Below are 19,758 nucleotides of genomic sequence, written 5' to 3'. Positions count from 1 at the left end.
AAAAACACAGTTTAACTTACATCATTAAGGAAAAGTGTTTCATGCTGCAGAAAATAAATTTATTACTATTTTTCAAAATATCATAGACCGTTAAAGAGATGATAACTATTGTTCTAAAGAAAAATGTTAGGATGAGAAAGTCTTGTATTATTTATATTTAAAGTCAATGTTTGAAAATGGTCGACAAGCGATCCATTTTCTCCTGTTGAAGAATCTTGTCTTAAATATTCGTCTTGTGGGTGTCCGGAAGGAGGTGTGCATCTAACTCTGTCTTCCTCATTCTCTTATTCTGGAAGACCAGTAGGGTGTGGTCCTTCAACATTTTCATCCTCCACTTTCTTAAGTAGTTTTTCTAGTTCTACATCTATTTTCTTGTCTAGTGTTTCTTCACCCTCCGATTCCGTTTTTTCTGGTCTCTTCATTCCTTTGTCTTTCTTCCTTGGTGGTCCGTCTTTTCCATTTCCTTTCTTTTCATTCTCCATTTCCTCAACTAGTTTTTCTAGTTCCTCGCCTACTTTCTCACCTAGTTCCTCGCCCACTTTCTCACCTAGTTCCTCGCCCACTTTCTCATCTAATCTTTCTTTCATTTGTCGGCCACGGCTTTCTCTGTCCTTCCTTTCATCATTTGGTCGAGAAGGGCCTGATCTTTGATTTCCATCCTTCTTCGTCTCCTCTTCTGATCTACGAGAAAGGGGTTCTAGAGCACTATATGTCCCCTCTTCTGTATTGTCCTGTGGACCTGGTGGAGGTCCAGTAGGGCGCACTTGATCAACATCTTCACCCTCCAATTCCGTTTCTTCTGGTTTCTTCATTCCTTTGTCTTTCTTTCTTGGTGGTCCGTCTTTTCCATTTCCTTTCTTTTCATTCTCCATTTCCTCAAATAGTTTTTCTAGTTCCTCGCCTACTTTCTCACCTAGTTCCTCGCCGACTTTCTCGCCTAGTCTTTCTTTCATTTGTCGGCCACGGCTATCCCTGTCCGTCCTTTCACCTTTTGGTCGAGAAGGGCGTGGTCTTTTTTCATCCTCCTTCGTCTCCTCTTGTGATCTACGAGAAAGGGGTAGTAGAGCACTATCTGTACCCTCATCTGGATATTGGGATGGACCACTCATACCATCTTTATCTGACTCTTCTGGTGGAGGTCCAGTAGGTCGCATTTGATCAACATCTTCACCCTCCGACTCCGTTTGTCCTGGCCTCTTCATTCCTTTACCTTTCTTTCTCATTTGTCCGTCTTTTCCATTTCCTTTCTTTTCATTCTCCATTTCCTCAAATAGTTTTTCTAGTTCCTCGCCTACTTTCTCACCTAGTTCCTCGCCCACTTTCTCACCTAGTCTTTCTTTCATTTGTCGGCCACGGCTTTCTCTGTCCTTCCTTTCATCTTTTGGTCGAGAAGGGCCTGATCTTTGATTTCCATCCTTCTTCGTCTCCTCTTCTGATCTACGAGAAAGGGGTTCTAGAGCACTATATGTCCCCTCTTCTGTATTGTCCTGTGGACCTGGTGGAGGTCCAGTAGGGCGCACTTGATCAACATCTTCACCCTCCAATTCCGTTTCTTCTGGTTTCTTCATTCCTTTGTCTTTCTTTCTTGGTGGTCCGTCTTTTCCATTTCCTTTCTTTTCATTCTCCATTTCCTCAAATAGTTTTTCTAGTTCCTCACCTACTTTCTCACCTAGTTCCTCGCCGACTTTCTCGCCTAGTCTTTCTTTCATTTGTCGGCCACGGCTATCCCTGTCCGTCCTTTCACCTTTTGGTCGAGAAGGGCGTGGTCTTTTTTCATCCTCCTTCGTCTCCTCTTGTGATCTACGAGAAAGGGGTAGTAGAGCACTATCTGTACCCTCATCTGGATATTGGGATGGACCACTCATACCATCTTTATCTGACTCTTCTGGTGGAGGTCCAGTAGGTCGCATTTGATCAACATCTTCACCCTCCGACTCCGTTTGTCCTGGCCTCTTCATTCCTTTACCTTTCTTTCTCATTGGTCCGCCTTTTCCATTTCCTTTCTTTTTATTCTCCATTTCCTCAAATAGTTTTTCTAGTTCTTCACCTAGTTCCTCGCCCACTTTCTCACCTAGTCTTTCTTTCATTTGTCGGCCACGACTCTCCATGTCCTTCCTTTCATCTTGTGGTTGAGAAGGACGTGGTCCTCTATTTCCATTCTCCTCTTGTGATCTACGAGAAGGGGATGAACCACTAACGTTATCTTCCTCCGCATTGTCCTGTGGACGTGAAGGAAATCTTTCATCATTTGTTTCTTCTTCGCTTCCCATCCTTTGTCTTTCTGGTCCCCTATTTCTTCCCTTTTCAGACATTTTTTCATCATTCTCCAATTTTGTTAGTAGATCTTCAAGCAATTCTTCATCAATATTTTCTTTGACCTTCATTGAAAAACAAAACATACCAAGTAAGTAAACATTAGATGTCAATAATTGAATAATACAAATACAAAATACTAATCCATACTACTTGAAGAAATTATACCCCTTTCGTTGGAGAAAATGTCAAAACAAAATTGAATATATCTTTTGTTAGAAAACAATTTGATAGATTTTGTTAAGTATTAACCATACATTCAATATTGCCGATTAATACTGCATAGATCTTTGATATTGATTGCAACAACAAAAAGTTGTAAACGTTGTCACATCATATAAAGCGCGAGATCTTTTGTGTGAAATCATATTCATGTACAATGGCTCGAATTTCGATCTGCCGAAATGAAGTTGCGGTTCCGATTTTTTTTTCCTCTGAATATTTGAAGAAATATACTTTAATCTCTAAAAATTCATTGTATCCGTTGTCTGTATCAACTGTCAAGCAAGCGGATAAACCACGTATTGTGTAGTACATGTGTAACAGAATCCATAATAGACTTGAACAGTTTCTAGATGTCTGGGAGAGTTCAATAAAATTAAATGTGACGTAATAACCTGTTTACTCGTATTGTATACTTTTTCGAAATAGAATTCTGTAGAATTTTGTTTAGCATAAATAGACTGTAAATTTTGTGGTAATTTAAGCAGCAATCTGAGGAATTACACTGAATGATACTGAGATAAAAAGAGAGGGACTGCCGAACCTATATGACTTTGTCATTTCCTATCTATTTGAATTAATTCCTTGCGATTACAGCGACCTCACCGGAGAGAATATAAAGCAACTTCCGTTGTTAATGTCATGTAGGGAAAGCACTTTGTGTTGTAATTCACTGAGAAGAAACAAGCTTTGGAACCTTGCACAGAAATTACACATGTTCGAGAATTATGACCTTATTTAGAAGAGTAGATCGTACATTCACGTGACATATTGCTTTTTGTTTTTGTTCGTGCGTCAGTCGCAAACATTTGAACATTTTCAGCTTCTTCTATGAAACGGTTGAATTACAACCAATTTCGGCATTTTGGTGGGTGGGTGTGTGAATTACATGGATCCTGCCTCTCTGGTAAAAACCAAATTAATGTACGTAATTGTGTTAGGTTTGGTTTATTTTGTATTTCGTTCCCGATCTAAATTATTTACCCGTTGTATTTCACCCTCTTTATCTTTCGCCTAAGAACTTTACTGTCAGTTTCTATTGTCCCAATTACATACTATATAAACCCTTACGTCGAACAAGTTGTGGAAGCGAAGCAACTGGTCGTGTTAGCTACACTTCTTCCATTCTCCCTATACTGGAATCGTGTCTTGTTTGTCTGTTTTCTCCCTACTTTTTGTCTCTTTTTACTTACTAAATTATCCTATTTGGGTTGGTGGATTTTCTCTGTAGTTTATAGGCTAAACTCTAGGCTAAAGGAGTGTTTTCTTGTTAATGTTCTACTGGTAATAGATTCGTAAAGTATCATCATTTCTATTGAGTTTATTTTCAAGCCTGTAATCATAGGGAAGTTAAGTCGTTTCGAAGTTGCCATGATTGAATAAGATAAAACAAGCAAAATGCGAAGTTCAGACTGTACAAACGCCAGCTTTAACAAGAATAGATATGGGTTACCCCATATCCAAGAAATTCGACTTTTGATTTACTCGAAGCAAATACTGTGACCAGTCTTGCGTCACTAGCAAACAGTGCGCACACCTGTCCTTGACCTTTTAACCTTGAAAAAAATGTACAATTACATGAACAATACTAAAGAAGGATAATTTAAAATCTTGTCTTTATATTAGCTGAAAAATACATATATAGAGTAATGCAAAAATCAAGAAGGTGAGAATCACTTTGTAGATATTTACTATGATATCCCCCTCCCCATCTAATTTTATTTCCTAGAAAATAAATTGCCCAATTAGGTTATTTCTTTTTTAATTGAAAAAATGCCCACCCCAGAATCAAATGTGTGTCCCCTTTCTTGATAAAAAAAAATAGAAATATCTTATTTCCAAACCTTTAATCCACCCCTCCTATTTTTTTAAAATTTTCTCTGTTATGGTTATATTTGTATTTTCTAAAACTTATGAATTCATAAATTTTGCACATGAGGATCACAATCTATGCACTTATTCAACAAGAAATGTATACTTTGCCTTAATAAATTTTATCTATATATTGGAAAAAAAACATGGGAATCATTTTGAATTGCAGGGAATTTCGTAAACGAGAGACTTAAATAAACTTTTCTGCGTAAACTTTTTTCCATGCAAAAATACCACCTAGTACCTCATCTACGCAATACCGAGCTGTCTAGTAGAGAATATTGCAGATGTAATTTTTTTTTTTTTTTTTTTTTTTTTTTTTTTTTTTACATGTGTTTGTTTCTTTACTTTGTTCACTGACAACAAGAGAAATCACATAAACTGTAATATAAATGTTGATAAGTTGAGTACCTTTAAAAAAGAAAAAAAAATCGTCACTCGTACATTGTTTACATGTGTTATATTTTTTAGAAGTTGGAAAAACCCACATATATGTATTACTTTAATAAAATGATTTGATAGCCTTTTGTCTTTCAAAACTACCGTTACCAGTGGTAACATGTTTTCCATTAGATATCACATTTATTCTCATTTCTGTTCAGTTGTTTTCCTCTGCTCTGATTACATATATTTAATTAATACCAGCGTCTATGAAGCCGTGTTGACAAAGTGCAAATGCCGATGTCAAAATCATCGGCATTTACCAGAAGTGCTCTGTTATACATATAAATCCTTATAAAAAAGAAAACATACACACACAAATTTAATGATTAGCATTCTCTCTCAGAAAAAAATGTATGATAATTAACGAACAATAATCATGAAAGGAAAATAATTGTCAATCGAAGAATGACCTATATATTTCCGTGAAAAACACTGAGGAGACAGATAGCGTAGGAATATGAATACTTCTTATTTACATTTCTGGTGAAAAAGATATTTTCTTAAAATCATTTGACGTTAATTTTGTTTTCTTCTACGTATTACATACACATCGATATTCTAAACATTTGTTGTAATGTTGTAACTGCTGATCATGAATGGAACTATATTTTTCAGAGCAATTGTGTGAAGAGTACCCAAATCCAGTAATAATTCTTGAATAGATGGTATGCACTGATCGAATTTATTAAAAATATTATGTTTTATCCTGGACATCAATTTGCATGATTATAATAAGCAATCATCCCTTTACCAAAGGTTTATGGGCTATGTTGATCATATTTTCAAAATGAATTATATCGTTGAAATATTCTTTAGTTCTGAACATCAAACAGTCAAACTGTTAGCATGATTATGATAAGCAATGAGCACTTTACCAAAACTTCATGACAAAAGTTCATGACCCCTATGTTCATGGTCGATGCCCAAGGTTGGGGCTAAGTTGGTCATGTATTAGAAATGCATCATATCTTAGTAAATCCTCTTTACTTCTGAACATCAAGGAGGCAAAACAGTTGCATGATGATAACGGGCTTTGAACTCTCAATCAAAACTATGAAATTCATGACTCCTGAGTTCAGGGTTCAGTTCGAAGGATGGGGCTAGGTTGGTCATACATTATAATTTATAACATCTTCTTATAAGGCTTTATTTCTGGACAGTAAGGAGGCAAAACGTTTGATTGATTATAAGGAGCATTTAGGCCTCTACCAAAATTGTGAAATTCATTACCCTTGGGTTTAGGTACTCGGGTGGGCTAGATTAATTATATACATTATGTATGGAAATATTATTGCCCAGTTTTTATCTGTTTCCCAGCTTAAATCAGCAGAGAAAGGAACACAAAATGAGCAAGATAAAACAGTCCATAATGTGACCTACTATTACCCGATCACGTGACGAACTATTCCTCGGTCACGTGACGAACTGCTTCCCGGTCACGTGACAAACTATTGCCCGATTAGCGGATTAGGTAATAAAACAATTATGTCATGCCTACTAGAGAAACAGTCAAAACTATTGCCCCTCGGATGTGGCGAAGACCTGGGAAACTGTTGTCAGAGGCCGTAGACATCGCCACTTCCTCGGGTGTTCCCAAGTAGGCATGAAATATTTGTATACTCTTTACTGTTAGACATCAAGCAGACAAACTGTTTACATCATTACCTATACAGAGCTCTCTTTCAAAATTGTAAAATAAGAAAAATCATTTGCCTCTTTAGAAATAGAATACAAAATCGTATTTCGCGGTGATAGAACTTATTTACCTAAAAACAAATTCTAAATCACCAAATGTGTGTGATAGTAATACTAATATATCTATCTTCTGATACAAAGTATACAAAAGGAGAAGTATAAATAAATAAATAAAGATAATCAAAGAATTCTAAATGATCAATTGTGTGAGATGGTTTTACCAATTTGTCTATCTTCTAATACAAAGCATACAAAAGGAGAAACATAAAAAGCGCAGGTAACAATAACAAAAAGTGTGCATATTCTGATGACCGTTAAAACATATGGGTCTCGTGGAGGGCTGGTTTTTTCCTTCTTCTTTTTTTCTGTTATCGAGCTTTAGTTTTGCCGGAGACTCTTCGGTATTTAATTCTTTAATGATGTTTACACTGTTATTTTTGTGTATAATGGAGTCGCCCAAATAGTACGTGACATTGTGATAGATGTTAAAATTAAATGTTCAAGTTTTCATCATGACACACAGAGAAGCTACTCGTAGTTTGTTACGATAGACGACATCCCAAATTTCGGATTTAGCCAACCAACTACTAAACATTTGAGTATTTCTGTGCTTTTGTTGACTTCGAATTATTTCAAGACATCTGTATTATTTGCTTGTTTTTGCGAACATCTAAAGTGACTGCATTTACAAACAGGTCACATGAGTCCATTTCAGATATTTCATTGTATACTTTTTTATTAACAATTTGAGGAAGATGAGGTTTTGAATTCGTGTATTGAACAGTCATAATTTTAACAATACCACAACATCTACAATTTAGTTGTGTTCAATAAATTAGGACCGCGATAAAGAACACTCACTGTTACGACTCTGAACGCCTTACAGAGATACGAATGTGCGGCGCTTCACCTAGTTGCTGACTCTGAGCGCCTTACATAGATACGAATGTGCGGCGCTTCACCTACAGTTGCTGACTCTGAGCGCCTTACATAGATACGAATGTGCGGCGCTTCACCTACAGTTACTGACTCTGAGCGCCTTGCATAGATACGAATGTGCGGCGCTTCACCTACAGTTGCTGGCTCTGAGCGCCTTACATAGATGCAAATGGGTGGCGCTTCACCTACAGTTGCTGACTCTGACCTTAGTACCGCGCGTGCAATATTCAGTACATGCAATTTTATAACACTCTGTAATTAACTTGGCCACCTGAATAACTTGTCGAGACTATCACACTTCACTTCACTGCTTTCAAAGTACAGGTGTGATTACTAATAGGTCTTGTGTAATTGGCATTATTATTGAGGGTAAACCCTATAAAATTTGACCATTTGTTTGTAAAATCCATGAAATATGGCATTATACAAGGTTGGCATTATAATTGTGGTGTTAACATAGGGAGAACTCCGTTCTTTAGGATTTACAGGCAATAAGCGGGGGTGGCATTATAACGAGGGGCAGTATATCGAGAGAGCACTGTTCACGTTTGTAGATTTAGTGCTAGCCTTTTTTTAATATATATATATACATTTAACTTAGATAAAAAAAATTCCGTCATCCCGAAAATCTTGATACTTTGAATAAGAATACCAATGCTTTGGTTGCAAAGCATACATTTTGCCTTCTTCTTACTTAGATAAATGTCAATCATGTAATGGTAATGTATGCACTTACCGGTTTTGTCAATGCAGCTCCCAAGAGAGCCAGAGCTACCAGAAAACAGATTGAGAACTTCATGTTGGTTCCGTGTTGCACCAGCTGTAGGAGCAGTAGGTGAGACGCTTTATATATACTTCAGATTCTTCAAAACGTTTAAAGCTCCACAATGAAACGGACAAATAAACTGAAAATCGTGATACAATCATAGCTAACTTATATTTCAAAATAAGCGAAATCGTGAATCTTTTCAAAAGGCAACGATTTAAATAATATGATCGTGTTGTAGTGACCCCATTGCTTTACACGCCCCCCACAGTAAATATTTCTTCTTCATGATTTTTAAACAATATGACACCACTTTCTTTACCTCTGAGTAAACTGTCATTCATACAACATCTAATGTCTGTTTTACGCAGAACATTCATACAACATTCCATGTCTGTTTAATGCAGAACATTCATTTCAATAATTTGGATACAAATTCAATCTCCCGGTTATTTCAGGTATAATCTTGATAATCAGTTAATTCTTTTTTATGCAAGAAATAAAGAATTATATAGCAACCATGTTTTTATATATCTCTAACTCACGTTTTTATATATTCCTAACTCACGTTTTTATATATTTCTTAACTCACGTTTTCATACACTTCTAACTCACGTTTTTATATATTTCTAACTCCCGTTTTTATATATTTCTAACTCCCGTTTTTATATATTTCTAACTCCCGTTTTTATATATTTCTAACTCACGTTTTCATACACTTCTAACTCACGTTTTTATATATTTCTTAACTCACGTTTTTATACATTCATTTTATATATATATATATTCTTAACTCACGTTTTTATACATTTCTAACTCACGTTTTTATACATTTCTAACTCACGTTTTTATACATTTCTAACTCACGTTTTTATACATTTCTAACTCACGTTTTTACACATTTCTAACTCACGTTTTTATACATTTCTAACTCACGGTGTTTTTTTTATATTTCTAACTCACGTTTTCATACATTTCTAACTCACGTTTACATACATTTATAACTCACGTTTTTATATATTCCTAACTCACGTTTTTATATATTCCTTACTCACGTTTTTATACATTTCTAACTCACGTTTTTATATATTTCTAACTCACGTTTTTACACATTTCTAACTCACGTTTTTATACATTTATAACTCACGTTTTTATATATTCCTAACTCACGTTTTTATATATTCCTTACTCACGTTTTTATACATTTCTAACTCACGTTTTTATACATTTCTAACTCACGTTTTTACACATTTCTAACTCACGTTTTTATATATTTTAACTCACGTTTCTTTTTTTTATATTTCTAACTCACGTTTTTTTTTTTTATATTTCTAACTCACGTTTTTATACATTTCTAACTCACGTTTTTATACATTTCTAACTCACGTTTTTATATATTCCTAACTCACGTTTTTATATATTCCTTACTCACGTTTTCATACATTTTTAACTCATGTTTTTATACATCTTAACTCACGATTTCATACACTTCTAACTCACGTTTTTATGCATGTCTAACTCACGTTTTTATATATTCCTTTCTCACTTTTTCATACATTTTTAACTCACGTTTTTATACATTTTAACTCACGTTTTTATACACTTCTAACTCACGTTTTTATATATTCCTTACTCACGTTTTTATATATTTCTAACTCACGTTTTTATACATTTCTAACTCACGTTTTTATATATTCTTAACTCACGTTTTTATATATTTCTAACTTACGTTTTCATACATTTTTAACTCACGTTTTTATACATTTCTAACTCACGTTTTTATACACTTCTAACTCACGTTTTTATATATTCTTAACTCACGTTTTTATATATTTCTAACTTACGTTTTCATACACTTCTAACTCACGTTTTTATACATTTCCAACTCACGTTTTTATACATTTCTAACTCACGTTTTTATATATTCCTAACTCACGTTTTTATATATTCCTAACTCACGTTTTTATATATTTCTAACTCACGTTTTTACAAATTTCTAACTCACGTTTTTATATATTCCTAACTCACGTTTTTATATATTCCTTACTCACGTTTTTATACATTTCTAACTCACGTTTTTATACATTTCCAACTCACGTTTTTATATATTTCTAACTCACGTTTTTATACATTTCTAACTCACGTTTTTATATATTCCTAACTCACGTTTTTATGTATTCCTTACTCACGTTTTTATACATTTCTAACTCACGTTTTTACACATTTCTAACTCATTTTTTTAATATATATTTCTAACTCCCGTTTTTATATATTTTAACTCACGATTTCATACACTTCTAACTCACGTTTTTATATATTCCTAACTCACGTTTTTATATATTCCTTACTCACGTTTTTATACATTTCTAACTCACGTTTTTACACATTTCTAACTCATTTTTTAAATATATATTTCTAACTCCCGTTTTTATATATTTCTAACTCACGTTTTCATACACTTCTAACTCACGTTTTTATATATTCCTAACTCACGTTTTTATATATTCCTTACTCACGTTTTTATACATTTCTAACTCACGTTTTTACACATTTCTAACTCATTTTTTTAATATATATTTCTAACTCCCGTTTTTATATATTTCTAACTTACGTTTTCATACACTTCTAACTCACGTTTTTATACATTTCCAACTCACGTTTTTATATATTCCTAACTCACGTTTTTATATATTTATAATATTTCTAGCTCACGTTTTTATATATTCTTAACTCATACATGTTTTTATATATTCTTAACTCACGGTTTTTTAAATTTCCTAACTCATATTTTTATAGATTTCTCACTTGCCTAACTCACTTGAGATACAATTTCGTGCATGAAGCTAAAATGATGTTGGGATAAAAATGCAGCTATTATATGATGTGTTTCTTGTAGGTTAGAGAACAAATACGCCTAATGTTTGATTAGCTATTAATTTGATCGGGGTTGATATATTCTGAAGAAAAATAAATTAGCAAAAATGGCGAGTTGACGCAAAATAGCGGGAAATCGATGTGAGACTTATCAACCAAAATGATGATTAGTTCTCTTAATCCAAAGCTAATGTTATTTATACGAGTATGTTCTTTTTGAAGATCACAAAATATTATTAAACATTATCACCGTAATGTACTGTATTTATTATATAACATTCAACATGTACAATTTCAAATGCTACATGCATATTATGTATATTTTGATTACTATAGGGGTATATAAGAAGAGTAAATAATATGCTTTTCAAGTTTGCGGAGATAAGCATCCATGTAACCCAATTATAAAGAATAATTTTTTTTTTTTTTTTTTTTTTTATAGAATTAACTGAGATAAACTTACAGGGAATGTACTTTAAATTTTACCGTGCATTATTTGGCAATATCCAAATTTTAGAGGCACACTTTCCTTACATCTCAATTATCTATTGCTTTTATTTAATCATGAAACATGTTTCGACGTAAATCAAAATTCTTTAATATACGCTGGATCATTAAATCGAATTGTAGTCAAACAGTCCGAAATAATATGATTAACAAGATTATACCCCAAGAGTGCCGTTTCACCAGAGGCCTGACGTCATCTTCAGCACTAGCGGAGACTTTATTCTACATGTATTGACAGCGCATATTCGAAACACCGGAACATTGAATTTTAAATGCACAAGGTCAAATTCAATGTCATCTGGTTCATTCTTAAGTTTGCTTACAGGGATATATGGACACGATTTTTCATTAAATTAAATTGACAGTTCTTTGTTATAGAAATAAAAATCTTTTATAAATAGGTGGATTAAAAATATCTTTACACCGGATATACTTCGTATTTGCATAAAATCCGACTCCCAAAATTGTGTTTGTCAACACTCTTGTCTTAACCAAGCTTAACCATGTCAAAAGCATTCTACATTTCGATATATGTTAATCATCATTCGATTAACGGAGGAAGCATGAATTAGAAAGAACAGAAAATGTAAGGAAGCTTTTTTCACCGAAGCTGTCAACAATGGCGAAACGCTGACAGTTATGTCACATCGACATGTAAATATAAACAGAGTTAAATAATGGACCATCTGATACGTAATCCACCTACGTGTTCTTGTTCTTCGTCTTCTTTCAACTATATAGTCCAGCTGGACATGTCATTACTGGTGATGTTGATATGGTTGAAAATGAACACCTCAAATCACTTATTCTCAAAGGTCCTAAATACAGAGAACCTCGGTCTTTCAATTGGCGACAGAATCTCATCTCTATTATGAATTCTGTCGAAGATTATTCCAGACGATAGGCTAAATATGAAAAAGAAGAACTTGATACAAATAAATTGTCAGAATGGATTAAAAGTATAAGAGGAATATTAAAATTCCGCATTAGACATATCAAAACAAAAGTACGTACCACCTATCCTTCTCTGTTTAGTAAACCAGAAGTGATAAAAGAATTAGGTTACATGAGGAAGATGTTTTGGTTCTACCTGACAAAGCTTGTAACAACATTGTCTTTGTTTGTAAGGCTCATTATTACAACTGTATTTTAAACGAATTTGGTATTAATTCCACTTTTGTTTATCGTAGTTATACTCCAACTGCCATTTTAAAGATGACATTCTTCAAAACCATGCTTCAGTTTTAAACATATTTAATATCCCAGTCAATGGGTCGGGTGAATATGAGTTACCTTACCTATACTGAACTCCTAAACTTCATGAAAACATCTTACAAAGATACATTGCTGGATCCAGTAAATGTTTTACCAAGTCCCCATCTTTGCTCCTCAAGAAAATATTAACAGCTGTGAAGGAGAAAATTCAAACGTATTGTGCGACTACATATGCCAGAAGTGGTTTTAATCAAATGTGGACTCTAAAAAATTCTAAAAAACTTTTAGTAAACTTGAAATCGCAAAACTTTTCTCCGATCAACAATATCAAAACGTATGACTTTTCAACACTTTACACGTTCATTCCTCACGATTAATAAAGACTAGATTTTTTGATATCAGATCAGTTTTTCAACAAAAATGGAAAATGCAAATATTCATATATCTTGTGATCAGTCATTCAAAAAATTACTTTGTTAAACACCACATTGATTCCACGCACAAGCACCCTGAAGTTGAAATACGAAATATGCTTGCGTTCCTTATTGACAATATCTTCATGGTCTTTGGTGATCAGGTCTTCCAAAAGTCTGTTGGAATTCTCATGGGCACGAATTCTGCTCCTTTGTTAACTGACCTGTTGTTTTTATATTCCTATGAAGCAGAATTTATTCAAAAACTTCTATGTGAGAAGAAAAAATCTCTTGCTGTGGCCTTCAATTCGACATTTAGATATCTCGACGACGTTTTATCTATTAACAATAATGATTTTCATTCATATGTCGATTCGATATATCCCTGTGAACTCTAAATAAAAGACGCCACAGAGTCGTCTACTTCTGCTTCATACTTGGATATTTTATTGAAATTGGATATTAACGGCAAACTAACAATTCAACTTTATGACAAACGGGATGATTTTTGCTTCTCCATCGTCAACTTCCCATATTTATGTAGCAATATTCCAATATCACCTACATACGGTGTTTATATCTTTCAACTGATTCGATATGTAAGAACTTGCTCTACGTATGGTCTAAATTGAAGCAGGCTACTGTCAAACAAGTTGATGATGCAGGGGTTTCAACAGTCTCGTTTAAAGTCAGCATTTCGCAAATTCTATGGTCGTTATAGCGATCTAGTCTGCCAATACAACCTATCATTGGGTTAAATGTCTGATGTTTTTCATACCGATAGTTAGGCTGTTCCTGGCACACTGATTTTGACAACGGATAACTCCGATTACCTGATCAAGATATAGGGCTCACGGCGGGTGTGACCGGTCGACATCCTATCTTTAATTTATTTTGCGATATTTAAACATAAAATGAAATGCATATTTCAAAAAAAGAGAACTTGTCTATGGATAATTTTCGAAATAAGATTTTAAAAAATCTGTCTTTCTTTACAAAATGTAATTCTAAAGAGAGCGTGTGTGATTAGTGATAATATATACCTAGAAGCAGACATTTATCTGTGGTTGAGATATATGTACAGTGCTCCCTCTATATATTGCCAACTTTTGTTCAAGACCAATTTTTGGCAATAAAGCGGGTATGGCGAGTAAACCCTATAAGATTTGACCATTTGTTTGTAAATATCAGTGACATATGGCATTAAGCGGGGTTGGCATTATAACGGGGTATTAACATGAGGAGAAATCTGTTCTTGGGGATTTTCAGGCAATTAAGCGGGGATGGCTTTATAACGGGGGTAATATATCGAGGGAGCACTGCATATGTGTATATGATTATTTATATACTTGAAACCTCTATGTAACATGTTTCAATAAAAGAGAGAGAAAAAAAAACTAAAAAAAATTACAATTCTTCCACTACTAGACTTTCAGAAGAAATCAAATGCGGACAGACTCAATCAAATTCTGTCCTTCTAGGAGCCCTCTCTAGCTTTTAGTTCCTGTTAGACCAGTGTTAGGAACAATGACAATGTTCAAAGCGGAATTCCAGTGTCTTACAAAACCTGTTCTTTGTGCTGCTATTTTGGCGGGTTCTTCGGTATCGAATACATGTACAATTTGCATGTGTTGTTTTTACAAGAAAAGAAGTTCCATATTTTAAAAAAAAAATTAGTTTTACTCTTTTATACATACATGATATATAAACATGTCATATTTCCCCCCGAAATACAGCACTGGAAATGTTTATTGCAGTCAGGGTTTATAAAATGTTTGGGGAAAATGGTTCTTGACATGTGTCGAGTTATAATTTTCATAGAGTTTTCATCGCTTGAAAAACACCACGGGCAAGCTATTTTTGTCCTAACCACTTGAATACTTTTATGAAATCGTGCTGAACAAACCACGAATTCGTTTGAGTGGACATAAACGGATTTAAATACATGTACACTGTCCTTTAGCTGTTGCAGGGTATCGTGTTTTGCTCTTATTCAGGATCTATGAATGAAAATTACCTGCAAGATTGTCTATAAATGTTTGAAAGACTTGCATGTTTCAAGTACGTCCTGTGTAGACCAGACAGTATAAATAAATTACTCTGATATCTTAAAACATTTGTCTACCCTTCCGTTGTTTGAAGGAAAAATCATTCGTAAAGCATTTCCTGATCTTATACAGTGTACTAAAATACCGGTATACAATAGGTGACAGTGGCATCGAAAAGAAATTGTAATGTGCATGGTGTATAAGTGACCATTCACTAGGGGATCAGCTGGACTGACCTTGGAATCTGCTAGACTAATCTTATGATAATATACACAATAGGTGACAGAGGCATCATATGGAAATCCCTGTGTGTATAGTGTAAAGGAATATATGCTACTTTTCAGTAAGGAATTTGGCAGGCTGGCGTTGGAAGATCATTAAAAAAGAATATTTTTCAACAGAGTTTATAAGATATGTTTTAAATTATGAATTAAAAACTTTTATTTTATTTTCTATGCATTTCTTAAAGACTGCCCCCTCTCCCTCCACACACTTTACACTGATATAGACCTAATCTTTTCCACTTTACGTCGCTGACAAGGGATTAATATCTCCCTCTGCATTTTGCCTTTACAATTCAGTTTACTGTAAATAGCCGCACAACGCACACTCAATAAATTCTATATTTACCTGGTCAGAGTAAATTGAACTATAAGCATGCTATCAATAACATGTATGTCAACGAGGGTCGAATTCTGTTAGCTACTTTTACGAAATCATAGACCTAATTCTTCACATCCCCCCCCCCCCCCTTTTGATGAGAAATCCGTATGTTATGTTGAATTTTGTTTCTTGAACATGTGGAACTATATGTAGCGGTCAGTATAAGAGGGAACTTATACCGTCTCGCTAGAGAGCTAGCTTTTCTATTGATATGGTAGAGTCTCTCTCTTGATCACGCAAGTTAAGCAACGACGAGCGTGTTCAGTGTAAGAGGGAACTTATACTGTTTCGCTAGTACTACTCTATTGATATGGTAGAGTCTCTCTTGATCACACAAGTTAAGCAACGCGGCGAGCGTGTTCAGCATTTGGCTGGGTGACCGCTACACGTTACATATATCTAGTATGCGGGAGACTGTGATACATTGATTTTGAAATCTCTCTCTTACAACTGTTTCAATTTACACCGTAACACATCTCTGTCCCTCCCCTCACAGTGAGCACCAAGTCTTTTTGTTCGAAAAAGGCTATTTATTATTTGATCACGATTTAACTGGGCGTTAGAACTGAGCTATTTGCACCTTAACAGAATTGTTGTTGGCAGAGCAACGCACAGAAATACAGGCAACATAAATTTTGCTTTGCAAGGAGTCCAAATCTGAAGAGTTCATGATTCCTTTCTTCTCGTTGACACGACCAATCAGGTTTCGTATAATATTTCATTGAAACAACTAGTGTTTTCAATCATGATCGACAATTAGCAATTCATTTTGAAAGATCTCGTGTCTGATAAATGTAACATTCATTATAACTTGCAGTGAATGAACCCGATAATCAAAATTTATTTAATTGAATTTTTAAAGAGCTTTGACCCTCAAGAGATTCGCATTGCAGCACACTGACATAAAAAGAAACAGTGTTGAACGGATTCTTGTAACTTAAAACCCTTAGACAGTCTGCTGTCGCATTTAATCTTTGTTTGAATCAAAAAGATCTCAAGCTATTCAATAAGAGTTGTATAGGAGGGTCAAGTAGATAGGTATTTGATATGTTTAACACTTAAATAATGACTAACGACTTGAACAATTAGATTATTAAACTTTCGGGGCAACTGTTTTTTTTCCCTCAGGATGACCTGTCCCTTCCTCAGGGTGACCTACCTTTCCCTTCCTCAGGACAACCTATTCCTTCCTCAGGGTGACCTACCTGTCCCTTCCTCAGGGACAACCTATTCTTCCTCAGGGACAACCTATTCTTCCTCAGGGACAACCTATTCCTTCCTCAGGGTGATCTGTCCCTTCCTCATGACAATCCAAAAGGTTTACAAACTTTATCGTTTAACCTGATGAATGGGACAGCTGATTTTCCGACAATTGGACAATCCAATCGTTCGAGTCGCTGGCCAATTTCTAAATAACGTACATTTCAAAGTTTTCCATTTCAAAATACTATAGTACATATCCTCCACTTTTCATCCATATCGCATTGCTCTGATGCGTGTAGTATTCTTTCTTAATTTGAGGTTAAGAGTCGTGTTAAGTAATAATCCGACTTAAGGTGGGTCCTTAGTCCTGGATTTTTGGGGTTTAGGTAGCATTTTTTTTGTTTGGAATCAATAAATTAACATTCAGAGTAATGAGAAAATGCAAATTAGTTAAGGATTTCCATATTAATTTTCATTACAGACGCTACTGAAGTCATGTACCCCTATGTAGATTTTTATGAAATTCATTGGAAACATTATTTGTCGTTATTTTAAAATGAAAACAACAAGAAAATTGTTTAATTGCATTTATTTATCAAGAAACATATCAATAACTAAAACACATGTAATTTTCAATATGTTCATCAAGTTTTAGAATAATAAGTGCAGGGTTATTGAATTAGCGTTATTCTCCAAAATGTTAAAAAACGAATAAATGTGGACACAATTTCCTTTTAGCATGATTTACATATCATTTTTTCATCTATTATAGTTATTTATGAAAAAAAAAAATCCATACCTTTCCTTAATAATTTCAAATTTATAGCTTCTAGAGTATGTATACCCCCATAAAAAACCAAAGTCTGGCACCATACAGCTGAGCTATTCAAAATCACTCATGGATTAAAATTTTATGTAATTTCACGAAAAGACACAGATAATGATTCCTTATCACCATGGTAAAATGTATGTGAAAAATAAAGGAAATCTATCGCATAATGGACTTGATAAATAATTTATTGAAAACGGAGTTATTGTCCTTGGATTCAATATTTTGAAACATATCATTGACTATTCAAATATAACTAAGACTTTTGAAATATTTTATGGCTGACAATTTTTTTTAAAAGTAACTATTGAAAAAGACTCCAACAAAATTTATGTTCCAGTCATTAAATCATTGACTTGGCAAAATCTTATGACGTCACATGAGTGTGGAACTACGTTAACTCACTATGAGTTAAGTCCTGTTATTGAAATGAACAGACCAAGTATTTGTTGTTCAGGCAAATAAACATAACTCTTGCAATCAATTGAATTGCCCAGTTTTGACACTATCCCCCCAAATACCTATTATGACACTTTCCCTGGTTATACATAGTGCGCAAGCGCTAATTGCCAGTCCTGTTTTAGTTGCATGTCAACGAAAATCCAAACCCTCCCTCCACTCCCCCTTTTTTCTAAGCATATACATACCATCCTTGTTGCGTTTTTGCTGCCTCTCTTTGTGTATTTTCAGATCCATTTTGTCAACGAGACTCGACTCTCCGCCTTCACGATGCGTCATGGCTCTACGAATTTACGAGTTGTCAGTGATCAATAATAGACAATCGCCGAATTTTGCTAAGCCTGCCACAGATTTTGTTTCAGTCCAGGTCCGTGGCCAATAATTGGGCTTATTGACATTTAATGATTGATTGATTGATTGATATATTGATTGATTGACACATTGAAATATATTGATTGATTGAAAATATTGAATGAATTATTCATTGATATATTGATCGATTGACACATTGGTGGATTGAAATATTGATTGATTGATTGAAAATATTGAGTGAATTATTGATTTATTGACTCAAACATGCATGGACTATTGATGCTACAACATAACTATCCAAAAGTCGTTGTACACCATGCATTTCATTACAGAGTGTATATGATATACATACTGATGGTTTGTATTGATATGAACATTGTCGTTGAATTGGAAATATGTTTTTATTAAGTAAAGCCATGACAAAGACTGCCAATACGTGTTATCGTTCTGTTCTATTGAAATAATGAAATGATACAATTTAGAATTTGGAGAAAACTTTTGAACATTTGAGTTTGCTAAGTGTAAGTAGAAAATAGAAGTGTAGGACTCCGATAGGATTTGAACAAGCTAAATTTCTCAATCATTACCAATGTATGGGTAACACGTCTTGCTTATCAATGCGTAAAACATAAGGTTCATACGGCATTACGGGCACCCAAGTATGCACATTTTTTTCTCTTTAGAAATAATTGTTACCCGTGTGCTTTTTATGCGTCTCCATTTTTACACATTGAACTAGATGATATACATATTATAACTATCATATACACATTGATAATCTAGAATTCTTTTATAGGTCAGTAAGTTTTATCACAGCGAAATGCGATTTTTTGGTTTTCAAAGCGGACTCGCTAATCACGCAGAGTATCTCCTTGATGTCCAGGGATAACGACTTTCTAAAATATATTACATTTCCAACATATGATCCTCTAAGCCCCCCATGCAGAGTTGTCGTTCGTTACTCTTTCAACAAAGGAGCCGATG

General features: G+C 34.2%; 1 protein-coding gene across 1 annotated transcript; it reads right to left on the bottom strand.

The window, feature by feature from the left end:
* Nucleotides 1-37: 37 nt before the first annotated feature.
* LOC130050158 (DNA ligase 1-like) lies at nucleotides 38-8,385 on the bottom strand. Its single transcript, XM_056149276.1, has 2 exons — nucleotides 8,222-8,385; nucleotides 38-2,378 (listed from the first exon to the last, which is right to left on the bottom strand). The coding sequence occupies exons 1-2, from the start codon at nucleotides 8,282-8,284 to the stop codon at nucleotides 285-287; spliced, it is 2,157 nt and encodes a 718-aa protein (XP_056005251.1). The 5' UTR covers nucleotides 8,285-8,385; the 3' UTR covers nucleotides 38-284.
* Between the last annotated feature and the right edge of the window lie 11,373 nt (nucleotides 8,386-19,758).

Source organism: Ostrea edulis, chromosome 9 (assembly GCF_947568905.1).
Source record: "Ostrea edulis chromosome 9, xbOstEdul1.1, whole genome shotgun sequence".
NCBI classification, from domain to species: Eukaryota; Metazoa; Mollusca; class Bivalvia; order Ostreida; family Ostreidae; genus Ostrea; species Ostrea edulis.
The sequence above is the reverse complement of the archived record's forward strand: the minus strand, read 5'-3'. Positions and strand labels throughout refer to the sequence as shown.

Bases quoted from the DNA above. Each gene is read 5' to 3' on its own strand.
- LOC130050158 (XM_056149276.1), bottom strand. From the start codon at position 8,284: ATGAAGTTCTCAATCTGTTTTCTGGTAGCTCTGGCTCTCTTGGGAGCT. The intron at 2,379-8,221 runs GTAAGTGCATAC...TTTTCAATGAAG, and splicing joins GAGCTGCATTGACAAAACCG to GTCAAAGAAAATATTGATGA.